Here is a 21,341-nt window from a genome sequence, read left to right on the forward strand (position 1 = left end):
AATATAATCTGCTTCACTGATAGTTGATAATTCACAGTATTAGATTTTCTTGTATATTAGTCTCATTACAAAATTCTCATCACAGTTACAGTATTAACAAGCATGCTTTAGCAAATTTTCATTACATCACCAATTTGAAGGCTTCTTTGCTCTGATCAGTGGAACCAGATAATATTAAAAGTGTTTAGGGATCCCCGGGTGGCGCAGCGGTTTGGTGCCTGCCTTTGGCCCAGGGCGCGATCCTGGAGACCCGGGATTGAATCCCACGTTGGGCTCCCGGTGCATGGAGCCTGCTTCTCCCTCTGCCTGTGTCTCTGCCTCTCTCTCTCTCTGTGTGTGACTATCATAAATAAATTAAAAAAATATTAAAAGTGTTTATACTGTTATTGCAATATTTTGTAGTAAATAGTCCTTAATATTTTGTAGTGAGCAATTAGACTTCTCTTTCAAAAATGATACAATCTATACAAAATGACCTCATATAACAGCTTTTGAAAATGGCAAATTTATGGTTCATCTTAGCACTTTCTTTTTACCTGCTTGAATATTTTAAACTGTAAAACATTGCAGATTCTCATAGTTCTTGCTTAAGAACTAGTAACAACGGAATAAGATGTATTCATACTAATTAAACGTATTGAATATTCTAAATATGATCTTTGAATGCATAAAATGTTATGAATAAAACACATAAAAGACACAATAATATACCTTTCAGTGGAAATAGTTGCTATAAAACACCTCAGTACTATAAATTTCTTAGCTTTAGTCACTTCTGATTTTCCAAAGACTTCCTAGTAAAGACCATGTGTTTTGAAAGTTGTGTTAGAGACTCAACTGGCTCAATTCTGATCATGTAGTAACATGGGTTTTAAGAAGGTTTGGGGCTCAAAAAAATGTTTGAGGCTTAGCCTAATTGGATTTCCTACATAATAATTAATCTTCTCCTATATAATATCTGGTTAGAGTGCTAATTGGAGAAATTGTTTCTTTTCTCTCTGAAATTAAATAACTATGTTGGCAAGAAAATTATTTCTATGGTTTATCCTAAAATTAGCTTCATCTTTGTGTTTCTAAAACAAAATATGAGAAAGGTGCTGTTAAAATGTAAATTTTCCATTATTAGTTTGAATATTGAATTTTTCTCAAATTATGATTCAAGCTGTTATTTGACTTGGCTTAATTAAATCTATAATTTCAGGCCTAAAACTTATTTTTGTTTTATTAAAAAGAATATAAATCTAGTAAGTCATCTTGGAAATAGAGATAATAAGTATTTTTGAGAGTTTATGTTAATTCAAGAGTTTAATTCAAAATGTAATCATGGCAAAAAGTTGGAAAGGTAGTTGTATGATCTCTTCCCATAAAGTTTGTTCTTCCTTTTTTATATTTTTCTAAAGTATTTAGACTTTTTACTGAGTTGTATGAACTTTTTCAACTGACCTACAGTATACAAAAGAATGACTTCACAAACATTATATGCTTATATATGATAGAGCTTTATTTAAGTGTCATTTTATTGGTAATAGAAGTAACATTTTAAAATTAATTGTGGGCATTATGGGTTTTAAAAAGCTCTTAATTATGATAATAAATGGAAATCTTAGATCTGTTGATAGGGGCTTCTCTGATTACATTGCATTTCCATTAGTCATTACAATTTTAATTTGCCTATTGATTTGAAGTAGAATTTATGACAAATTTCATTGAAGAGAGCAATATAGTAATTCAAGACAACTTATCCAAGCATAATAACCCAATGCTCTACTTGTAAGGAAACATAAATTGAGCATGTTTCATGTTGATTATTAAAGGATAGGATAGGATGAGGTAATAGGGTGTACATTGACCAAATGTTTTCTTGCCTATTTGCTCATTTTTTTAAGTCTAGAAATGGATGAAAAGGGAAAAATGCCTAAAATTTTTTTCAGATGTGCTTTAGAAATAGACTTCCAAAAAAATGTCACTTTCATGTAAGCACCAGAGATTGTAATATTCTAGGAATTGGAGAGGGGGGTTCTTATGAATTACTTTTATTGCTAATTCTTAAAGCTAAAACTTCATTTTTCATGTGAAAATAAGTATATTTTCAGCACTTCAATGCTTGTTAATTTGTTTTACAAATAACATTTTGAAAATTGTTCTTCATTTTTGGAATGTAATAAAATAGATGAAGGGGGTGATCATTTTACAACAATGCTATGTAAGTTTTATCACCTCATTCAAATTCCTACTTGTGATTATAGTTCTCCAAAACCACAGAAGCCTGAAAGCTACACTAAGTAAAAATAATACAGCCCAAAATTTTCAATTGGCTATAGTATCCTAAGTAAAATACGTTTTTTTTTCATTTGTGACAAAATTAATTACTAGATACCACCAATCTTTATTTCTCAAGGAATGGATTATCTACTTGTGGATTACATACTTAATATTTTATACGTATTTTTCTTTTTTATTCTTTTTATGTACTCATTCAGGAAAAAGAAATTAAAAAGTTACTTACTCTGCCTTCCACCTTTTCATAGTAACTTGAAAATAGGGAAAACTGTTGTAAATTGTGCACCTACAATCCTACCAGCTACTGAGAACATAGATATATTACACTGATCAGCTTCTGTATAAGTTTTCTGTTATTTTTTATATAACTTCATGATGTCTAAAATTTAGCTGACCCTTGGCAGATTTTTAAAGTGATCCAAAGGTATATATATTGTGGGTTATAATTTTCAATTTCCTAAGGTATAAAGCTGTGACATTCAATGAAACTGAGATTGATGGAATCTCTTGTCATCCTTCCCTGGCAGGCCTCCATTTGACTGTATGTCAGAATTTTCCAGTTTGAAAAGCCACCTCATTAAACTTATCACATTACTGAAACATTTTTCTGAACAGGTAAGACATGGTTTTGTTGTGATATTTTCCATACATTCTTATATGTATTTATTTATCAAATCCTGTAAATTTATTTTCAATAACACCTATATAGCTAATCTCTTTACCATTTCTTTTTTTTTAAAGATTTTATTTATTTATTCATGAGAGACACACAGAGAGAGAGGCAGAGACACAGGCAGAGGGAGAAGCAGGCTCCATGCAGGAAGCCTGATGTGGGACTTGATCCCAGGTCTCCAGGATCACACCCTGGGCTGAAGGCAGATGCTCAACTACTGAGCCACCCAGGCATCCCCTGTTTACCATTTCTAATGCCAATACTGAATTTCAGGTCCATATTTTTTATATACAGATAGAATATTTTTATAGCTATGCAATTGATTTGTCGACTCAAATATCTTTTCTGCTCAATTAGAATTTACCATTATTGCTGCATTATTGTAAAATAACATTAAACTGAATAGAAACCTTTAAATGCTTACTATTATCCAGTCAACATAGTCTAACATTGTTAAGCTGTCATCCACAACCCTCCTTAGTCCATAATCATCTATTATCCTTCTGTTCTATATGATCCTTATATTACTTAAAATATTTTACTCATTCATCTTTAAATGTTTCATGTACAATTCTACCTCTATCTTTTTTATCATATTATTTTCTCTACCTAGAATTTACTACCATGACTTCTCCCTTTATCTGAGTAATATATTTCCCTTATTTTTTTTGTGTGTGAGTTGATAAGTGGTTTTTTTTTTTTTTGGTTGCAGGTTTTTTCTTCTCTTTTAAAGTTTTTATGTAAATTCTAGTTAGTTAACATACAGTGTAGTATTAGTTTCAGGTGTACAATATAATGAGTCACACTTCCATACAAAACCTGGTGCTCATCATAGCAAGTGCACTACTTAATCCTCATCGCCTATTTTACCCATCCTCCCTCCCACCTCCACTCTGGTAACCATCAATTTGTTCTCTATAGTTAAGAGTCTCTTTCTTGGTTTGCCTCTCTCTTTTGCTTCCTTTTTGTTCCTTTGTTTCTTAAACTCCACATATATAAGTGAAATCATATGGTGTTTGTCCTTCACTGACTGACTTATATCACTTAGCATAAAACTCTCTAGCTCCATCCATGTTATTGTTAATGGCAAGATTTCATTCTTTTTACAGCTGAATAATAATATTCCATTGTGTGTATATACATATATCTTGTTTATCCATGCATTTCTATTGAAAATTATTTAGTTCACTTATTTATTTATACTTCCATTCACTAATTTATCCATTTATCACTCAAACAAGGTTATTCCTTTTGTAGTTATAATTTTCTAGAATTTAGTATATGATATTTTGTAAGCTTGTCTTAACTCCATAATCATTTGAGAGTTGGCTACATGCATATATGTATACTAGGGTTCAAAGAGAACACATGAATAAGACAGAATTCTTTTCCTCAAAGTTTAATAGAATAATGATATATTTAAACAAGTAATGTGTAACTTTATATATATATATATATAGTCATTTAAGTCCTTTGGAGTCAGGGATTATCCTACATTATTATATATTAAGATTATTTAACATAATTTTTTGTTAACATTTTTATGTACATAGTGAGTATCTAATAAATGTTCCATATTGATTAAACACACCAAGATTAACATTGATTTAACATTGATTAAACACACCAAGAAATCCTGAAAGAAAAGAAAAGATTCATTATCACAGGTATTTGTCCATGTGAATCATATTTGTTTTAGCAGAAATGAGGTCACAGACTAGTTATATGTGAGAACATTCAATAATAACAATACTTATATAGAAATTACTACTTGTCAGGTGCTGTTCTAAGTGCTAGATATAACTTTTAATTTTCAAATCATTTCAAGTACATTGACTAGCTGAAATTTCTTCAAGTCAGGGTGAATGAGAAGACTGAGAAGAATAGGGGTCACTGGGGTCCATCTATTTTCTGCATTAATCTAGAGATGGGGCTTTTGATTCAAGTGTCCTCTTATCAAATATCTGTTATTTCTTGTTTTACTATGGCAGAAATCATTATGGGAAATATGTCTTATGGAAAGTGTCAAAATTAGATTGCTGTGTTTGGCAAAGTCACTCCAGATTCTTAGTGGACCAAATATCACACTGAGAAAAATCAGAAAATATTAACAAAATAAAATAAATTCTCTGATTTTAAGTATCAGAGATTTAGGCAAAATGGACACATCAGTAAAAGGCTACAGAAATATTGAAAGCAATACACTCAAATTAATGTAAGTATAATTTAAGTATAGTTGATATACAATGTTAATTTCAGGAATGCAGCATCATGATTCAACAACTCTATACATTATGATGTGCTTACTACAAGAGTAGCTACAATTGGTCAGCATGCAATGCTATTGCAGTAGCACTGACCATATCCCATATATTATTCCTTCTATTACCATGACTTATTCATTCCATAACTAGAAGCCTGTATCCCCCACTCCCCTTCACCCATTTTGCCCATCCCCCAACCCTTCCTTTCTGGCAGCCATTGGTTTGTTCCCTGTGTTTATAAATCTGATTGTGCTGTTGTTTTATTAATTTGTTTTGTGTTTTTGGATTTTACATATGAGTGAATCATAAGGTATTTCTCTCAGTCTGAGTTATTTCACTTAGCATAATACTCTCAAGATCCAACTATGTCATCTCAAAGGGCATGATCTCATCCTTTCTTATGACTGAACAATATTCCATTGTATACAAATTCCACTTTTTAACCATTCATCTCTTTATGTACACTTGGGCTGCTTTCATACTGTGGCTATTGCAAATACTGCTGCAATAAGCATAGGAGGTTACATGTATCTTCTTAAATTAGTGTTTTCATTTTATTAAGATAAATACCCAATAATGGAATTCAGGGATCATATGGTACTTCTATTTTTTTAAGATTTATTTATTTATGTAAGAGAAAGATGGAGAGAGAGCCTGGAGGTGGGGAGGGGCAGAGAGGAAGGGAGAAGACAGAGAGAATCTCAAGCAGGCTCCTCACTGAGCACAAACCCAATGAGGAGCTCAATCCCACAACCATGAGACCATGACATAAGCTGAAATCAAGAGTCAGATGCTTAACTGACTGAGCCACCTAGGTGCCCTGCTATTTCTATTTTTTATTTCATTCAGGTAACTACATACTGTTTTCTTCAGTAGCTGTACCAATTTACATTCCTACCACCATTGTACAAGGGTTCCTTTTTCTCCACATCCTCAACAACACTTCTTATTTCTTGTCTTTTTGATTTTAGCCATCTAAAAATATGTAAGGTAGCATGTAATTGTGGTTTTTATTTGCATTTTCCTGATGATTAGTGATGTTGAGCATTTTTTCATGTGTCTGTTGGGCATCTGTATGTTTTCTTCAGAAAAATGTCTATTAAGGCCCTCTGCCTGTATTTTAATATGATTATTTGGTGTTTTTTTTAAATTTTTTTAAAATTTTTATTTATTTATGATAGTCAGAGAAAGAGAGAGAGAGAGAGAGAGAGAGGCAGAGGGAGAAGCAGGCTCCATGCACCGGGAGCCCGACGTGGGACTCGATCCAGGGTCTCCCGGATCGCGCCCTGGGCCAAAGGCAGGCGCCAAACCGCTGCACCACCCAGGGATCCCTATTTGGTGGGTTTTTTATGTGGAGTTGTATACATTTTTATATACTTTGGATATTAACTCCTTATCAGACATATTTGCAAACAAATTCTCTCATTCAGTAGGTTCTTTTTTGGTTTTGTCAGTGGTTTCCTTCATTGTGCAAAAACTTTTTATTTTGATGTAGTCCCAGTGGCTTATTTTTGCTTTAGCTTCCATTTATTTAGGAGACAGATCTACATAAATGTTGCTATGGTTGATGTCAAAGAAATTACTGCCTGTGTTCTCTTCTAGAATTTTTATGGTTCCTGGTCTTATATTTAGATCTCTAAACTATTTTAATTCTTTTAAGATTTTATTTATTTATTCATAGACACACACACACACACAGAGAGAGAGAGAGAGAGAGAGAGAGAGAGAGAGAGAGGCAGAGACACAGGCAGAAGGAGAAGCAGGCACCATGCAGAGAGCCGGAGGTGGGACTCCATCCAGGGTCTCCAGGATCTGGCCCTGAGCTGCAGGAGGCGCTAAACCGCTGCGCCACCGGGGCTGCCCACTATTTTAATTTTTGTATTGTGTTCAAAGTGGACCAGTTTCATTCTTTTGCAAGTAGCTGTTTAGTTTCCCAGCAGCAATTATTGAAGAGACTGTCTTGCCCCCATTCTATATTCTTGCCTCCTTTGTCATAGATTAATTGACCATACAAGTGGGAATTTGGGGGAACCTAGGTAGATCAGTGGTTGAGCTTCTGCCTTTGCCTCAGGTCATGATCCTAGGGTCTTGGGATCAAGTCCCGCATTGGGCTCCCCACCGGAGCTTGCTTCTCCCTCTGCCTATGTCTCTGCTTCTCTCTGTCTTTCATGAATAAACAAAATCTTTAAAATAAAATTGGAAATTTCCAAGTGTGTTTCAAGCCATTATTACAATGTAATAACATTGTTCAGGGTTGTCTAGTTGAAGAATAAGATTCCTGTATTAGGTATGAATAATTTGTACAGAGGACTTTTTAAAAAATGACTTAATTGAAATATAATTTATATACCATACAATTTATTAATTTAAATAGAACAATTCAGTGTTTTTTTAGTATATTGAGAGTTCTGTCATCATTACCTCAATCGATTTTAGGATATTTTTGCCACCCCTCAAAATACCACATCTTCATTATCAGTTACTCCCCATTTCCCCAACCACCACTATTACCATGCCCACCCCAGCTGTAGGTAACCTCTAAACTACATCATGTCATTATACATTTTCCTATTGTTCACATTTCACATAAACAAAATCACACAGTATGTAGTCTTTTTTGACTAGCTATTTTCACTTAGGATTAAAAAATTCAGTTTATTCATGTTATGTCATACACTAATACTTCATTCCTAATTATTGATAAATAATATTCCATTATACAGAGAACTACATTTTGTTTATCCACTCATTAGTTGATAAGACATACGAGTTGTTTCTACCCTTTAGTGTATGAATGATGCTGCAGTGAGCTTTCATGTACAACATGGGCATATGATTTTGTCTGTCTTAGGTATATACACCTAGGAGAGGAATTTCTGGGTCAAATGCTAACTCTATGTTTAACTTTTTGAAAAAAAGTGTTAGATTGTTTTCCAATTTGTCTATATCATTTTACATTCCCACCAGCAGTGTTTGCAGGTTTCAATTTCTCCATATCCCGGACAACACTTGTTGTTATATGATGTTTTCATTATAGCATCCATTGTTAGATTATGTAGTGTTATGTCATTGTGATTTTGATTTACATTTCCCTGTTGGTTAATGATAATGGCACTTTTAGCCATTTTTTATATCATCCTTAGAGAAATGTTTGATCACAGTCATTTTACAACTGGTTTGTCTTTTCATTATTGAGTCGTAAGAGTCCTTTACATATTCTGGATACAAGTCTTTTATCAAATGCAAGATTTGAAAAAATTTTCTGCCATTCTGTAGGTTTTCTTTTCACTCTTTATGGTGTCCTTTGATAACAAAGGTTTTTAAATTTGCTGAAGTCCAATTTTCTTTTTTCCTTTGCTACTCATATTTTTGGTTTGCATTTTTTTTTTTGGATCTTAAAAGCTATTTCCTAACCCAAGGTCATAAAAATTTATGCCTATATTTTCTACTAATAATTTTATGACTGTAGCTCTCATATTTAAATTTATGATAAGTTGTATTTTGTATGGTGTGAGTGAGGTAGGAGTCCAACTTCATGCATTTGCATGTGGATACCAGTTGTTCTAGCACCATTTGTTGAAAAGATTATGATTTCTATATTTAATCGTCATAGTACTCTTGTCAAAAATCAGTTGGCCATAAATGTAAGAGTGTACTTATGAACTCTCAATTCTAGTCTCTTGATCCATATGTATACCTGTATGCCAGTACCATACATAGCTTGACTGCTGTGGCACTGTAGTACATTGAAAAATTGGTTAAGTATGATTCCACAACTTTGTTCATTTTAAAGATGGTTAGATTATTCTATATTTGCATTTTCATATGAATTTTGTGATAATCTCATCAATTTCTGCAAAAGAGAGAGAAGTAGCTAGGATTTCGACAGAGATTTTCTGGAATCTATAGACCACTTTCAATAGTATTACCATTTTAACAATTAAGGCTTTCATTCCATAGGCAGGAAATAACTTTACATTTACTTAAATCTTATATAATTTCTTTTAACAATTATTATAGTTTTTGGTGTACGTGTCTTACACTTTTCTTATGCTTTTTAAAAGTATTTATTATATTTTTATTCCTTTTGATGTTATATTAAACAGAATTGTTTTCTTAATTTTATTTTCAGATTGTTCATTGCTCTTGTGTAAAAATATACAATTGATTTTTTAAACTTTATTTTTATTTACTTATTTTATTGAAGTATGATTGACATACAACATTTTATTAGTTTCAGGTATATATCATAGTGATTTGATATTTTTATAGATTATAAAATGATTCCCACAATGGGTCTAGTTACCATCTGTCACTGTACAAAATTATTATATTTTTTACTATATTCTCTCTACTCTACATTACATCATCATAACTTAAAGTTTGTACCTCTTAACTCCTTTCACCTCTTTCAGTTGATGATTCTATATTGATCTTGTACCTGCAACCTTGATGAACTCATATATTAGTTCTAATAGTTTTTTTTTTTAGTGGATTCCTTAGGATTTTCTATATACAAGGTCATGCCTTCTGCAAATATAGTATTATTTCTTCCTTTTAAACATTGATCCTTTGTATTTTTTGCCTTGCATGATTTACATGGCTAGAACCTCCAGTACAATGTTAAATGGCAATGTTGAGAGTCAAAATACTTTTTCTGATCTTAGGCAAGAAGCACTCATTCTTATGATGTAATCTATGAGATTTTTACTAGATAACCATTTATGAGATTAAGGAAGTTCTCTTCTACTCCTAGCTTTTTGAGTGTTGCTTATCGGAAAAAGGTGGTGGATTTTATCAAATGCTTTATCTGTGTCATGTATTGTAATCTATGTCTTTTTTATTCTGGTGATATTTTATATTGCATTGAATGATTTTTTGATGTGAAACCAATTCTGTATTCCTGGGACAAATCCCATTTGTTCATGGCATATACTTTGTTTACACGCTGGAGGATTTGGGTACTCATATTTCATTTATTATTTAATTTTTATAGTCATAGGTCTATAGGTTCCTTGTCATACCTTTGCCTGCATTTGCTATCAGAATAATTCTTTTTTCTTTTAAGATATAAATTTTCTTTTAAAAGGTATAAATGTTTTTATTTATTTTTCTTCAAGTTTTTATTTAAATGCTAGTTGGTTAGCACATAGTATAACACTAGTTTTAGGTGTAGGACTTAGTGATTCATCACCAACATACCAAACCCGGTACTCATCATAAGTACCCTCCTTAATACATATTTAACCCTTCCCCCTGCCACCTCCTCTCCAGTAGCCCTCAGTTTTTTCTCTATAGTTAAGAGTCTCTTTTACGATTTGCCTCTCTTTTTGTTCCCCCTATGTTCATATGTTTGTTTCTTAGATTCAACATATGAATGAAATCATATGGTATATGTCTTTCTCTGACTGACTTATTTTCCTTAGTTTCCTTAGTTTAATACACTCTAGCTCCATACACATCATTACAAATGGCAAGATTTCATTCTTTGCTATACCTGAATAATGTTCCATTGTATATACATATACTACATTTTCTTTATCCATTCATCAGTCAATGAATAATTTGGCTATTGTTGATTATGCTGATATAAACATTGGGATACATACATCCCTTCAAAATAGTATTTTTGTATTATTTGGGTAAATAACTAGTAGTGCAATTTCTGGATCATAAGGAAGTTCTATTTTTGAGGAACCTCCATGCTCTTTTCCACAGTGGCTGCGACAGTTTGTATTTTCACCAACAATGTAAAAAGGTTCCCCTTTCTCTGCATCATCGCCATCACCTGTTGTTTCCTCTGCTAATTTTAGCCATTATGACAGGTGTGAGGCGATAGCTCATTGTAGTTTTGATTTGTATAATCCCTGATTATCAGATATGTTGGGATTTTCATGTCTTTGTTAGTCATCTGTATATCTTCTTTGGTTAAATGTCTATTCATGTCTTCTACCCATTTTTGTTAAAGATTTCATTTATTTATTTGACAGAGAGAGAGCACAAGCAGGGGGAGCAGTAGAGGGAGAGGGAGAAGCAGGTTCTCACTGAACAGGGAGCTCAATATGGGGCTCAATCTCAGGACCACAGGACCATGACCTGAGCTGAAGGCAGACACTTAACCCACTGGGTCACCCAGGTGCCGCCTTCTGACCATTTTTTAACTGGATTATTTGTTTCATAGGTGTTGAGTTTGATAAGTTCTTTACATATTTTAGATACAAGCCCTTTATCAGATGTGTCATTTGTAGATATCATCTCCAAATCCACAGATTGCCTTTTTGTTTTGTTGATATTTTACTTCATTGTGCAGAAGATTTTTATCTGATTAAACCCCAATATTTTATTTTTGTGTTGGTTTCCCTTGCCTCAGGAAACATACTTAGTAAGAAATTGCTATGGCCAATGTCAAAAGGTTCCTGCCTGTGTACTCCTCTAGGATTTTGATGGTTTCTTGTCTCACATTCAGGTCTTTTATCCATTTTGAAATTATTTTGTGTATGGTGTAAAGAAGTGGTCCAGTTTCATTCTTTTGCCTGTTGCTGTCCAGTTTTCCCAACATAATTTGTTGAAGAGACTAGACTGTCTTTTATCCATTGGATATTCTTTCCAGCTTTGTTGAAGATTAATTTCCCATATATTTGTGGGTCCAATTCTGGGTTTTCTATTCTGTTCCTTTGATCTATGTGTCTGTTTCTGGGCCAGTACCATACCATATGAGGCCAGCATTACCGTGATACCAAAACCCAACAAAGATTGTACTACAAAAGAGAACTACAGGCCAATATCTCTGATGAATATGAATGTGAAAATTCTCAATAAATTTCCAGCAAACTGAATCCAACAATACTGTTGGCATCATTCACCACAATCAGATGGGATTTTTTTCATCAGTTTCAAGGGTGGTTCAGTATTTGCAAATCAATGTGATACATCACATTAATAAAATAAAAGATAATAACTATAAAATCATTTTAATAGAGTCATAAAAAAACACTTAACAAAGAACAGCATCAATTCATAATAAAAAACCATCAGCAAAGTAGGTGTATAGGCAACATATCTTAACATAATAAAATCCTTATATGAAAACCAACAGCAAACATCATTATCATGGTGGAAATACTGAGAAATTTTCTCTTTATGTCAGGACCAAGACAAAAATGTCTGTTCTTACCACTCATTCAATATAGTACCAAAAGTCTTAGTCATAGCAATTAGAGAACATAAGAAAATACAAGCCATCCAAATTGGCAGGAAGAAGTACAACTCTATTTGCAGATGACATGATAACTATATATTAAAAATGCAAAAGACTCTACCAAAAACTGCTAGAAGTGATAAATGAATTCAGTAAAGTTCCAGTATACAAAACCAATGTACAGCAATCTGTTGCATTTCTATACACCAATAATGAAGCAGCAGAAAAAGAAATTAAGAAATAAGTCCATTTATAATTGCACCAAAAGCCATAAGATACCTAGGAATAAACCTAAGCAAAGAGGTGAAAACCCTGTACTCTGAAAACTATAAAACACCGATGAAAGAAATTGAAGATGACACAAAGAAATTGAAAGAAGTTCCATGCTCATGGATTAGAAAGGTTTTGTTAATATGTCTATAGTAACCAAAGCAATCTACACATTTAATACTATCCTTCTCAATATACCACCAGTATTATTCACAGAGCTAGAACAACCAGTCCTAAAATTTGTATGAAACACAAAAGACCCTGAGTAGGCAAAGCAATCTTGAAAATGAAAAGCAAAGCTGGAGGAATCAAAATTCTTGCCTTTAAGTTATATTACAAAGTTGTGGTGATAAAAATAGTAAGAAAATAACACAAAAAGAGATACAGGCCAATAGAAGAGTATAGAATACCCAGAAATTAACCCACAACTACATGGTTAATTGATCTTCAACAAAGCAGGAAAAAATATTCAATGGAAAAAAGTCTCTTCAAAAATAGTGTTGATACATAGAATTAGAAGTCCTAGCCTCAGCAATCAGACAACAAAGAGAAATAAAAGACATTCAAATTGGCAAAGAAGAAGCCAAACTCTCCCTCTTCGCCAATGACATGATACTCTACATAGAAAACCCAAAAGACTCCACTCCAAGATTGCTGGAACTCATACAGCAATTTGGCAGTGTGGCAGGATACAAAATCAATGCCCATAAATCAGTGGCATTTCTATACACTAACAATGAAACTGAAGAAAGAGACATTAAGGAGTCAATCCCATTGACAATGGCACCCAAAGGCATAAGATACCTAGGAATAAACTTAACCAAAGAAGTAAAGGATCTATACCCTAAAAACTACAGAACACTTCTGAAAGAAATTGAGAAAGACACAAAGAGATGGAAAAACATTCCATGCTCATGGATTGGCAGAATTAATATTGTGAAAATGTCAATTTTACCCAGGGCAATTTACACGTTTCATGCAATCCCTATCAAAATACCATGGACTTTCTTCAGAGAGTTGGAACAAATCATCTTAAGATTTGTGTGGAATCATAAAAGACCCCGAATAGCCAGGGGAATTTTAAAAAAGAAAACCATATCTGGCGGCATCACAATGCCAGATTTCAGGTTGTACTACAAAGCGGTGGTCATCAAGACAGTGTGGTACTGGCTCAAAAACAGACACATAGATCAATGCAACAGAATAGAGAATCCAGAAGTGGACCCTCAACTTTATGGTCAACTAATATTCGACAAAGCAGGAAAACTATCCACTGGGAAAAAGACAGTCTCTTCAATAAATGGTGCTGGGAAAATTGGACATCCACATGCAGAAGAATGAAACTGGACCATTCTCTTACTCCACACACAAAGATAAACTCAAAATGGATGAAAGATCTAAATGTGAGACAAGATTCCATCAAAATCCTAGAGGAGAACACAGGCAACACCCTTTTTTAACTTGGCCACAGCAACTTCTTGAAAGATACATCCATGAATGCAAGAGAAACAAAAGCAAAAATGAATTATTGGGACTTTCTCAAGATAAGAAGCTTCTGCACAGCAAAAGAAACAGTCAACAAAACTAAAAGACAACCTACAGAATGGAAGAAGATATTTGCAAATGACCTATCCGATAAAGGACTAGTATCCAAGATCTATAAAGAACTGAAACTCAACAGCAAAGAAACAAACAATCCAATCATGAAATGGGCAAAAGACATGAAGAGAAATCTCACAGAGGAAGACATAGACATGGCCAACAAGCACATGAGAAAATGCTCTGCATCACTGGCCATCAGGGAAATACAAATCAAAACCACAATGAGATACCCCCTCACACCAGTGAGAATGGGGAAAATTCACAAGACAGGAAACAACACATGTTGGAGAGGATGTGGAGAAAGGGGAACCCTCTTGCACTGTTGGTGGGAATATGAACTGGTGCAGCCACTCTGGAAAACTGTGGAAGTTCCTCAAAGAGTTAAAAATAGATCTGCCCTACGACCCAGCAATTGCACTTCTGGGGATTTACCCCAAAGATACAAATGCAGTGAAACGCTGGGACACCTGCACCCCAATGTTTATAGCAGCCATGTCCACAATAGCCAAACTGTGGAAGGAACCTCGGTGTCCATCGAAAGATGAATGGATAAAGAAGATTTGGTCTATGTATGCAATGGAATATTACTCAGCCATTAGAAACAACAAATACCCACTATTTGCTTCGACATGGAGGGACCTGGAGGGTATTGTGCTAAGTGAAATAAGTCAATCGGAGAAAGACAAACATTATATGGTGTCATTCATTTGGGAAATATAATAATTAGTGAAAGGGAATAAAGGGAAAGGAGAGAAAATGCGTGAAAATATCAGGGAGGGTGACAAAACATGAGAGATACCTAACTCTGGGAAATTAACAAGGGGTAGTGGAAGAGGAAGTGGGCAGGGAGGGGGTTGGGGTGAATGGGTGATCGGCACTGAGTGGGGCACTTGGCGGGATGAGCACTGGGTGTTATGCTATATGTTGGCAAATTGAACTCCAATAAAAAAATAATGTTGATAAACTGAAGAGTAACATGCAAAAGAATAAAACTGGACCAATTTCCTACAACAAATACCAAAATAAATTCAAAACCTATGAGTTTGGAAGTGTGAGACATGAAAAGTGTGAGACATGAAACCTTAAAAATCCTAGAGGAGTAAAGCTTGAGGTCACACAGCTATTAAGTAGTAGGGCCAAGATTTTGAACCCAGGTGGTCTTGTTTAGGACACAATTCCTCAGCCTCAGCACTATAGACATTTTGGGACAGATAGTTCTTTGGTGTTGAGGGGATGGTCTTGTGCATAGAGGGATGCTCAAAATGTCTCCAAACATTGTGAAATTTCCTCTGTGGGACCAAATTGCCTCTAATTAAGAACCATTGCTCCAGAGTCTGAACTCTTGCCTTTATAGAGTATTTTAAAATCCTCTATCTTGATGGCTATTTATTTAGTAAGTTTATACTGCTACACCAGTGACTGTATATTCATACAAATAAAACATTTAAGTATATTTTTCAATACTTTTAAAAAAATAAGTACAGCTGACACATAATGTTACATTAGTTTCAGGTGTACAACAGTGACTGGACAAGTTTATACATTTTGTTGTGTTCACCATAAGTGTAGTTACCATCTGTCCCCATACATCACTATCACAGTATCATTGACTGTATTCCTTATGCTGTACCTTTTATTCCTGTGACCTAATTCCATAACTGGAAGCTTATATCTCCCACTCCCCCTCACCCATTTTGCCAACCACCTAACCCCCTTACCCTCTATCAGTTCTATTTGTAGGTCTGATTTTGTTTTTGTTTATTCATTTTTTTAAAGATTCCACTTGTGGCTGAAATTACAAGTTGATGTTATTTGGATTCATTGTTAACTGCTGTTTTCCATTATCTTTTGAGTCCCTCCTAGAGATTGAGTAACTGGCTTTGCAAAATCTTCATTTAATCTGTTCCATTTGGTTTATTTAGAGTAAAACAGCCCCTGTGACCATCTTCAAATAGTTTTAATCTCTCCACCCTTCCTAATTCATAAGATTACTTAGCTTTAACTCCAATTTTGCCCATAATGTGTAGAAGAATATTCTGATTGGGATGTCTACTCTAACTCTGTTTATGACATAATAATGAAATACCAAGACTTAGGTGTTTTTGCCTACTGCTTTCTTTTTCTTTCCTCAGATTAATTTTTTTAAAGGTGGACAAAGGTTAAAATGAAAAGGATGTATCTCACTCAAGGCTAAATTACAAAAGGAGGGAAAGGAAGAGAGGAAGGAAGGAAGGAAGGAAGAAAAAAAAGAATTAAAATAAGAATAATCTCCCCTTACAGTCCTATTTACCTTACTTCCCTATTTTTCCTTCCCCCCTCCCAGTCTTGATCCTTTCCTCTCATTTCTCCTAATACTCACCAATAGTTTTATTTTACTTTTATTTAAAGATTTTATTTATTTACTGATGAAAAACAGAGAAAGAGAGAGAGAGGCAGAAACACAGGCAGAGAGAGAAGCAGGCTCCATGCAGGGAGCCCGATGCGGGACTCGATCGCGGGACTGGATCCCAGGACTCCAGGATCACACCCTGGGCATGAAGGCAGGTGCTCAACTGCTGAGCCACCCAGGCGTCCCTCACCAATAGTTTTAAAAAAATTTACAGAAGTTAACTTGATGCTTAAATCCTCATTCAGTCATCAAAATCACAATTTCATAGCAGCTCTAAAGTAATAATAAAATCTAGTAAATTACTCAAAGATTACATAGCTTCATTTATCTTTGGGAGGATTATGTTAGTTTAATATCTCCAAATAGCTTAATTTAGGATTCAAACATATTTTAATATTGAAAATATGGAGTGTTTAGAAGAAAAATAAATTATAAACTCTCATTTTATCTCATTTTCATCTTCTTTAAATCTTAGAATATAATTTGTAGAGACCTACCCCTGATGAGGACTCTGTACTATCTGGGAAGTGTTCATACCTTATCCTGCCATTCTACTCCTAATTTCCCTTTTAATAACCATTCTTTTTTTTTTCACTTAAACCTCAGTTTAAAAAATTTAATTCAGTCGGGAATATCACAAGAAACCAGTTTCTTCTAAGTATCAATTTGTCTGTTATTATAATCCATGCAGAGGTTAGAATAAAATCTCATATTACAAAACCTAGCACATAGGGTAAACAATGATTAAATCCTAAACAATCCTAAATCTGCCAGATGGAGAAAAAAGTAGTGATAAATTATCAAGGCAAAAGGGATAGCTCAGGTAAAGAGGTTTGGTAATAGCCACTTCAAAAATAAGGGAACCATGTTTTGGGCTGTGCAAATAAGCACAATCCACAATGAGCTTAGAAGAGGAAATTCTAAGTCTATGGCAGAAGAATTAAGGGGGAAAATCAGAGAGGGTGACAGAATATGAGAGACTCCTACCTCTGGGAAACGACCAAGGGGTAGTGGAAGGGGAGGTGGGCGGGGAATGAGGTGACTGGGTGACAGGCACCGAGGGGGGCACTTGATGGGATGAGCACTGGGTGTTATACTATATGTTGGCAAATCGAATTCCAATAAAAAATACACAAAAAATAAAAAATAAAATATTTTTTAAAAAGAAGTGAATAAAACTCATAAAAACCACAGTTCTAAAAAAAAAAAAAAGCCACAGTTCTTGATCAATCAATCTTGACCTTGAAGGGGAACAATCAAGAGATCAAGAGAGCTTGATTAAAAATATTTTATGTGGTTTCCAGAAATATGGACCACAATGTTCCTCAGCATCTCTGCTGAGAGAGGAAGATCAAAAGTAGACTAATATTTGGATCAATCAGTCATCTGTGAAGGGCAAAATCTTCCTCACAGAAAAAGTCAGAACTTCTACAATTGTCCTCAAACCATAAAGTGCAAATTATCACCTAGGAAGCTAATACAGCTCACTTCCTAGGTCTCACCTCAGAGATTCTGGTTCACTATCATTAATTTTCAACCCTAATTGCATTTTAAAATTACCCACGGATTTTTAAAAACATACTGATGCCCATTCCCAGCCCCAGATATTTAAGATTTAATTGAAATTATGAATGGAGCCTGGCTATTGTTATCTTCCAAAAGCTCTCCAAGTAATTATAATGTGCATCCAGGAATGGGAACCAGGCTCTTATATAAGTCTACTTTTAAAGTAACAGCCTCTAAGTGAAACTGATGCTTTTAATATACTTTGTATATTACTAGGTGAATTTGTGTATTCAACATATCACAAACGTGCTATCCTAAGTACTACATTTATGAGGTGCTCTGTGGTTTATGACTTCCAAACAAGCCTCTACTATTTATTATAACTCAATTATCATAATTATGAAAAGCAGCATAGATGGTCCAAACCAGTTATCAATACAGAGATATTTTAATTCTAGAAGTCATATTTTCTATCTTACGTTATTATATAAATATAATTTATATAACATACTTAGAAGTACAAATAACTATACAAACCAAAAACTTTTTTTAAGATTAGCAGCAGAATTTGTATTGTAACAGAACACAGTTGTTTGCAGCCTCTTAATGCTGGGTAATGGAAAAATGACTAGTGAAGTAATACCTGCTTTGCAGGGGGAAGTAATTATGCATTCGTGGACAGGAAAACATACCTGCAAATTTCAAGATGTGTTATAAAGAAGTGTCTTTTATTTGCATATAGTTTATTTTACAAATTACCATGGCAGCAGAAATCTTATGGAAAGAAGAATTTATCTCATAACGTAGATTATATAGTATAATTGTCTTCTTTGTGCCAGATTCTTCCTTGTTTTACTGATATACATATTTTTGCCTCAAGGATTCTTTTTCATTTCTCATAGGGCTTGAATTTCCTCCAAAATTACAGGCTTACAAAAGAAAAACCTAAATTTATTAATTAGTTAATTTTCATTAAAGACTAAAATTTGTCTCGACAAACAGCTAGTTTTTTGGAGGGTTCCATCTGATATTGGGATAGAACTTGGTTTCCTTTCATTTCTGTTATATGTTCTTACATTTGGACACATAACAAATATTCCATAATGATGCAATCAGAGTTTGTGACTGTGAGGTCTCTGGTATGAGTGAACTATTTACATTTTGGTTTTAGAATTCACGTTTGTCTTCACACTTTCCCTTTTTCAATTCTAAGGTATTGACAATCAGCTTTCAACCTGGAAAATATTAAAATATCAGGCTCAACATCTATTAGTTTAGCTTCCTTTTTTTGAAAGATTTAATTTACCTATTCATGAGAGACACAGAGGCAGAGGGAGAAGCAGGCTCCATATAGGGAGCCTGATGCGAGACTCGATCCTAGGACTCCAGGATCGCGACCTGAGCTAAAGGCAGACGCTTAGTCACTGAGCCACCCAGGCGTCCCTAGTTTGGCTTCCCGACGCACTTCTACTTAGCCATAGAAGACGAATGACTATAGATCTTTCTTATGTTAGTTTCTCTGTACAATCCATTCTATGCCTGGCAAACATAATTTATATTTGCATTTATCAGTGTCAGAAATCACTTTACTATCATTTAGTAAACTATAGATTTCAACACAGCCAATGCCAACATCTAGAAGCCAATGTCAGCTTTTAGTGAAGCAACAGAGTCATTACAATATCATTATCACTACAATTTTCCCCCTCTTCAATTCTCACATTCAATTCATTGCTTTCTTTTATAAAACTTCTATTTCTGTGTTGCCCTATAAATTTCTTATTGTGATGCCATGTATCATCTCGTAGCATAAGTGTTAATACACAGAAATGCTGCAGTGAGAAATCGAATTCACATCTATATGGCACTAAATTCTGCTTCAAAAGAAAGTTATTATAAAAATAATTTAATATATGTCATTTGCATAATACCTATAGAATTGTACAGCCCTAAGTTTTAGAAATGTTGAGTAACAAAATGTAAGGCTGAAAAGAGCTGTAAAGCTTTTTCTGAAATTTAAAAAACTAACACATTTTTACAGTTATGCTATTTTTTAAAGATTTATTTATTTATTTGTTTATTTACTTGAGGTGAGAGTTGGGGATGGGGGAAAAGGGAAATGGAAATGGAGAACCTGAAGCAAACCCCACGCTGAGCATAGAGCCCATTGCAGGGCTCAATCTCACAACCCTGATATCATTCCTTGAACTGAAATCAAGAGTCATGTGCTTAACAAACTGAGCCACCCAGGTGCCCCCAGTAACGCCCTTTTAGTTAGTAAATGTCATTTAAAATATTGAAGAGACTGCTTTCCCCGAAGAATGAAAGTTGCTTGTTGATCATGACATATATGCAATATTTAGAAAAAATACTGATCATTTTTTCAGGTATAAGGGTTGTTGTTTTTTTTTTAAGCTTGATTTGTTTGTTGGTTGGTTTTTATGGTTAAAGCCATCACAAAAAAAACTACCAAAGAGAAAATTAATGCTTGTTATGACTAACTTAGCATAAAGGATTATTTGAAATACTCTTTTAAGGAGCTCACACTTTGGGCAACAACTTCAGTGAATTGTTTTATTAAATATCAAAGCAGTTAAGAGAGTTGCTTGAGCAAACATATCAGTGCAATAAGTTCAGTGAATTAAATCTCACTAACGATATGAATAAACAGTATTTAAAGCAGAAATAGGGATGCTTGGGTGGCTCAGCATTGAGAGCCTGCCTTCAGCCCAGGGTGTGATCCTGGAGTCCTGGGATCAAGTCCTACATAGGGCTCCCTGCATGGAGCCTGCTTCTGTCTCTGCCTCTCTCTGTGTCTCTCATGAATAAATAAATAAAATCTTTAAAATAAATAAAGCAGAAATAATTTTACCAAAAATAATGCCTGTTTTCATAATTATGGTCTCAAATGTGAAATTTAACAGTGATTCCCTAAGGCAATGGTTCTCATCAGCATCACCTGGAAACTTGTTAGAAATGCAAGTTATCTGGCCTTGCCAGAAACTACATGAATTAAAAACTCTGAGGATAGGGCCCAGAAACCCTCTGGATGATTCTGATGTAAACAGAAGTTCCATATGCCCTATACCTTCCAAGTTGCTATGGTACATTTCTTAAAATTTATGAATCAATATAGAAAATATGATTATTACTAAGTCC

General features: G+C 34.1%; 1 protein-coding gene across 4 annotated transcripts in view; it reads left to right on the top strand.

The window, feature by feature from the left end:
• LOC100685327 overlaps positions 1-21,341 on the top strand; it is a 290,042-nt gene that overhangs the window by 145,158 nt on the left and 123,543 nt on the right. For all 4 annotated transcript variants that reach the window (XR_005386378.1, XM_038587795.1, XM_038587794.1 and 1 more), the window contains exon 7: positions 2,808-2,895. Coding sequence is in view for 3 of the 4 variants with exons in the window: in XM_038587795.1 (XP_038443723.1) it covers positions 2,808-2,895 (88 nt within the window). In the remaining variant the exon portion in view is untranslated. The remainder of the gene's footprint in view (positions 1-2,807; positions 2,896-21,341) is intronic.

Source organism: Canis lupus, chromosome X (assembly GCF_011100685.1).
Source record: "Canis lupus familiaris isolate Mischka breed German Shepherd chromosome X, alternate assembly UU_Cfam_GSD_1.0, whole genome shotgun sequence".
In the NCBI taxonomy this organism is placed as follows: Eukaryota; Metazoa; Chordata; class Mammalia; order Carnivora; family Canidae; genus Canis; species Canis lupus.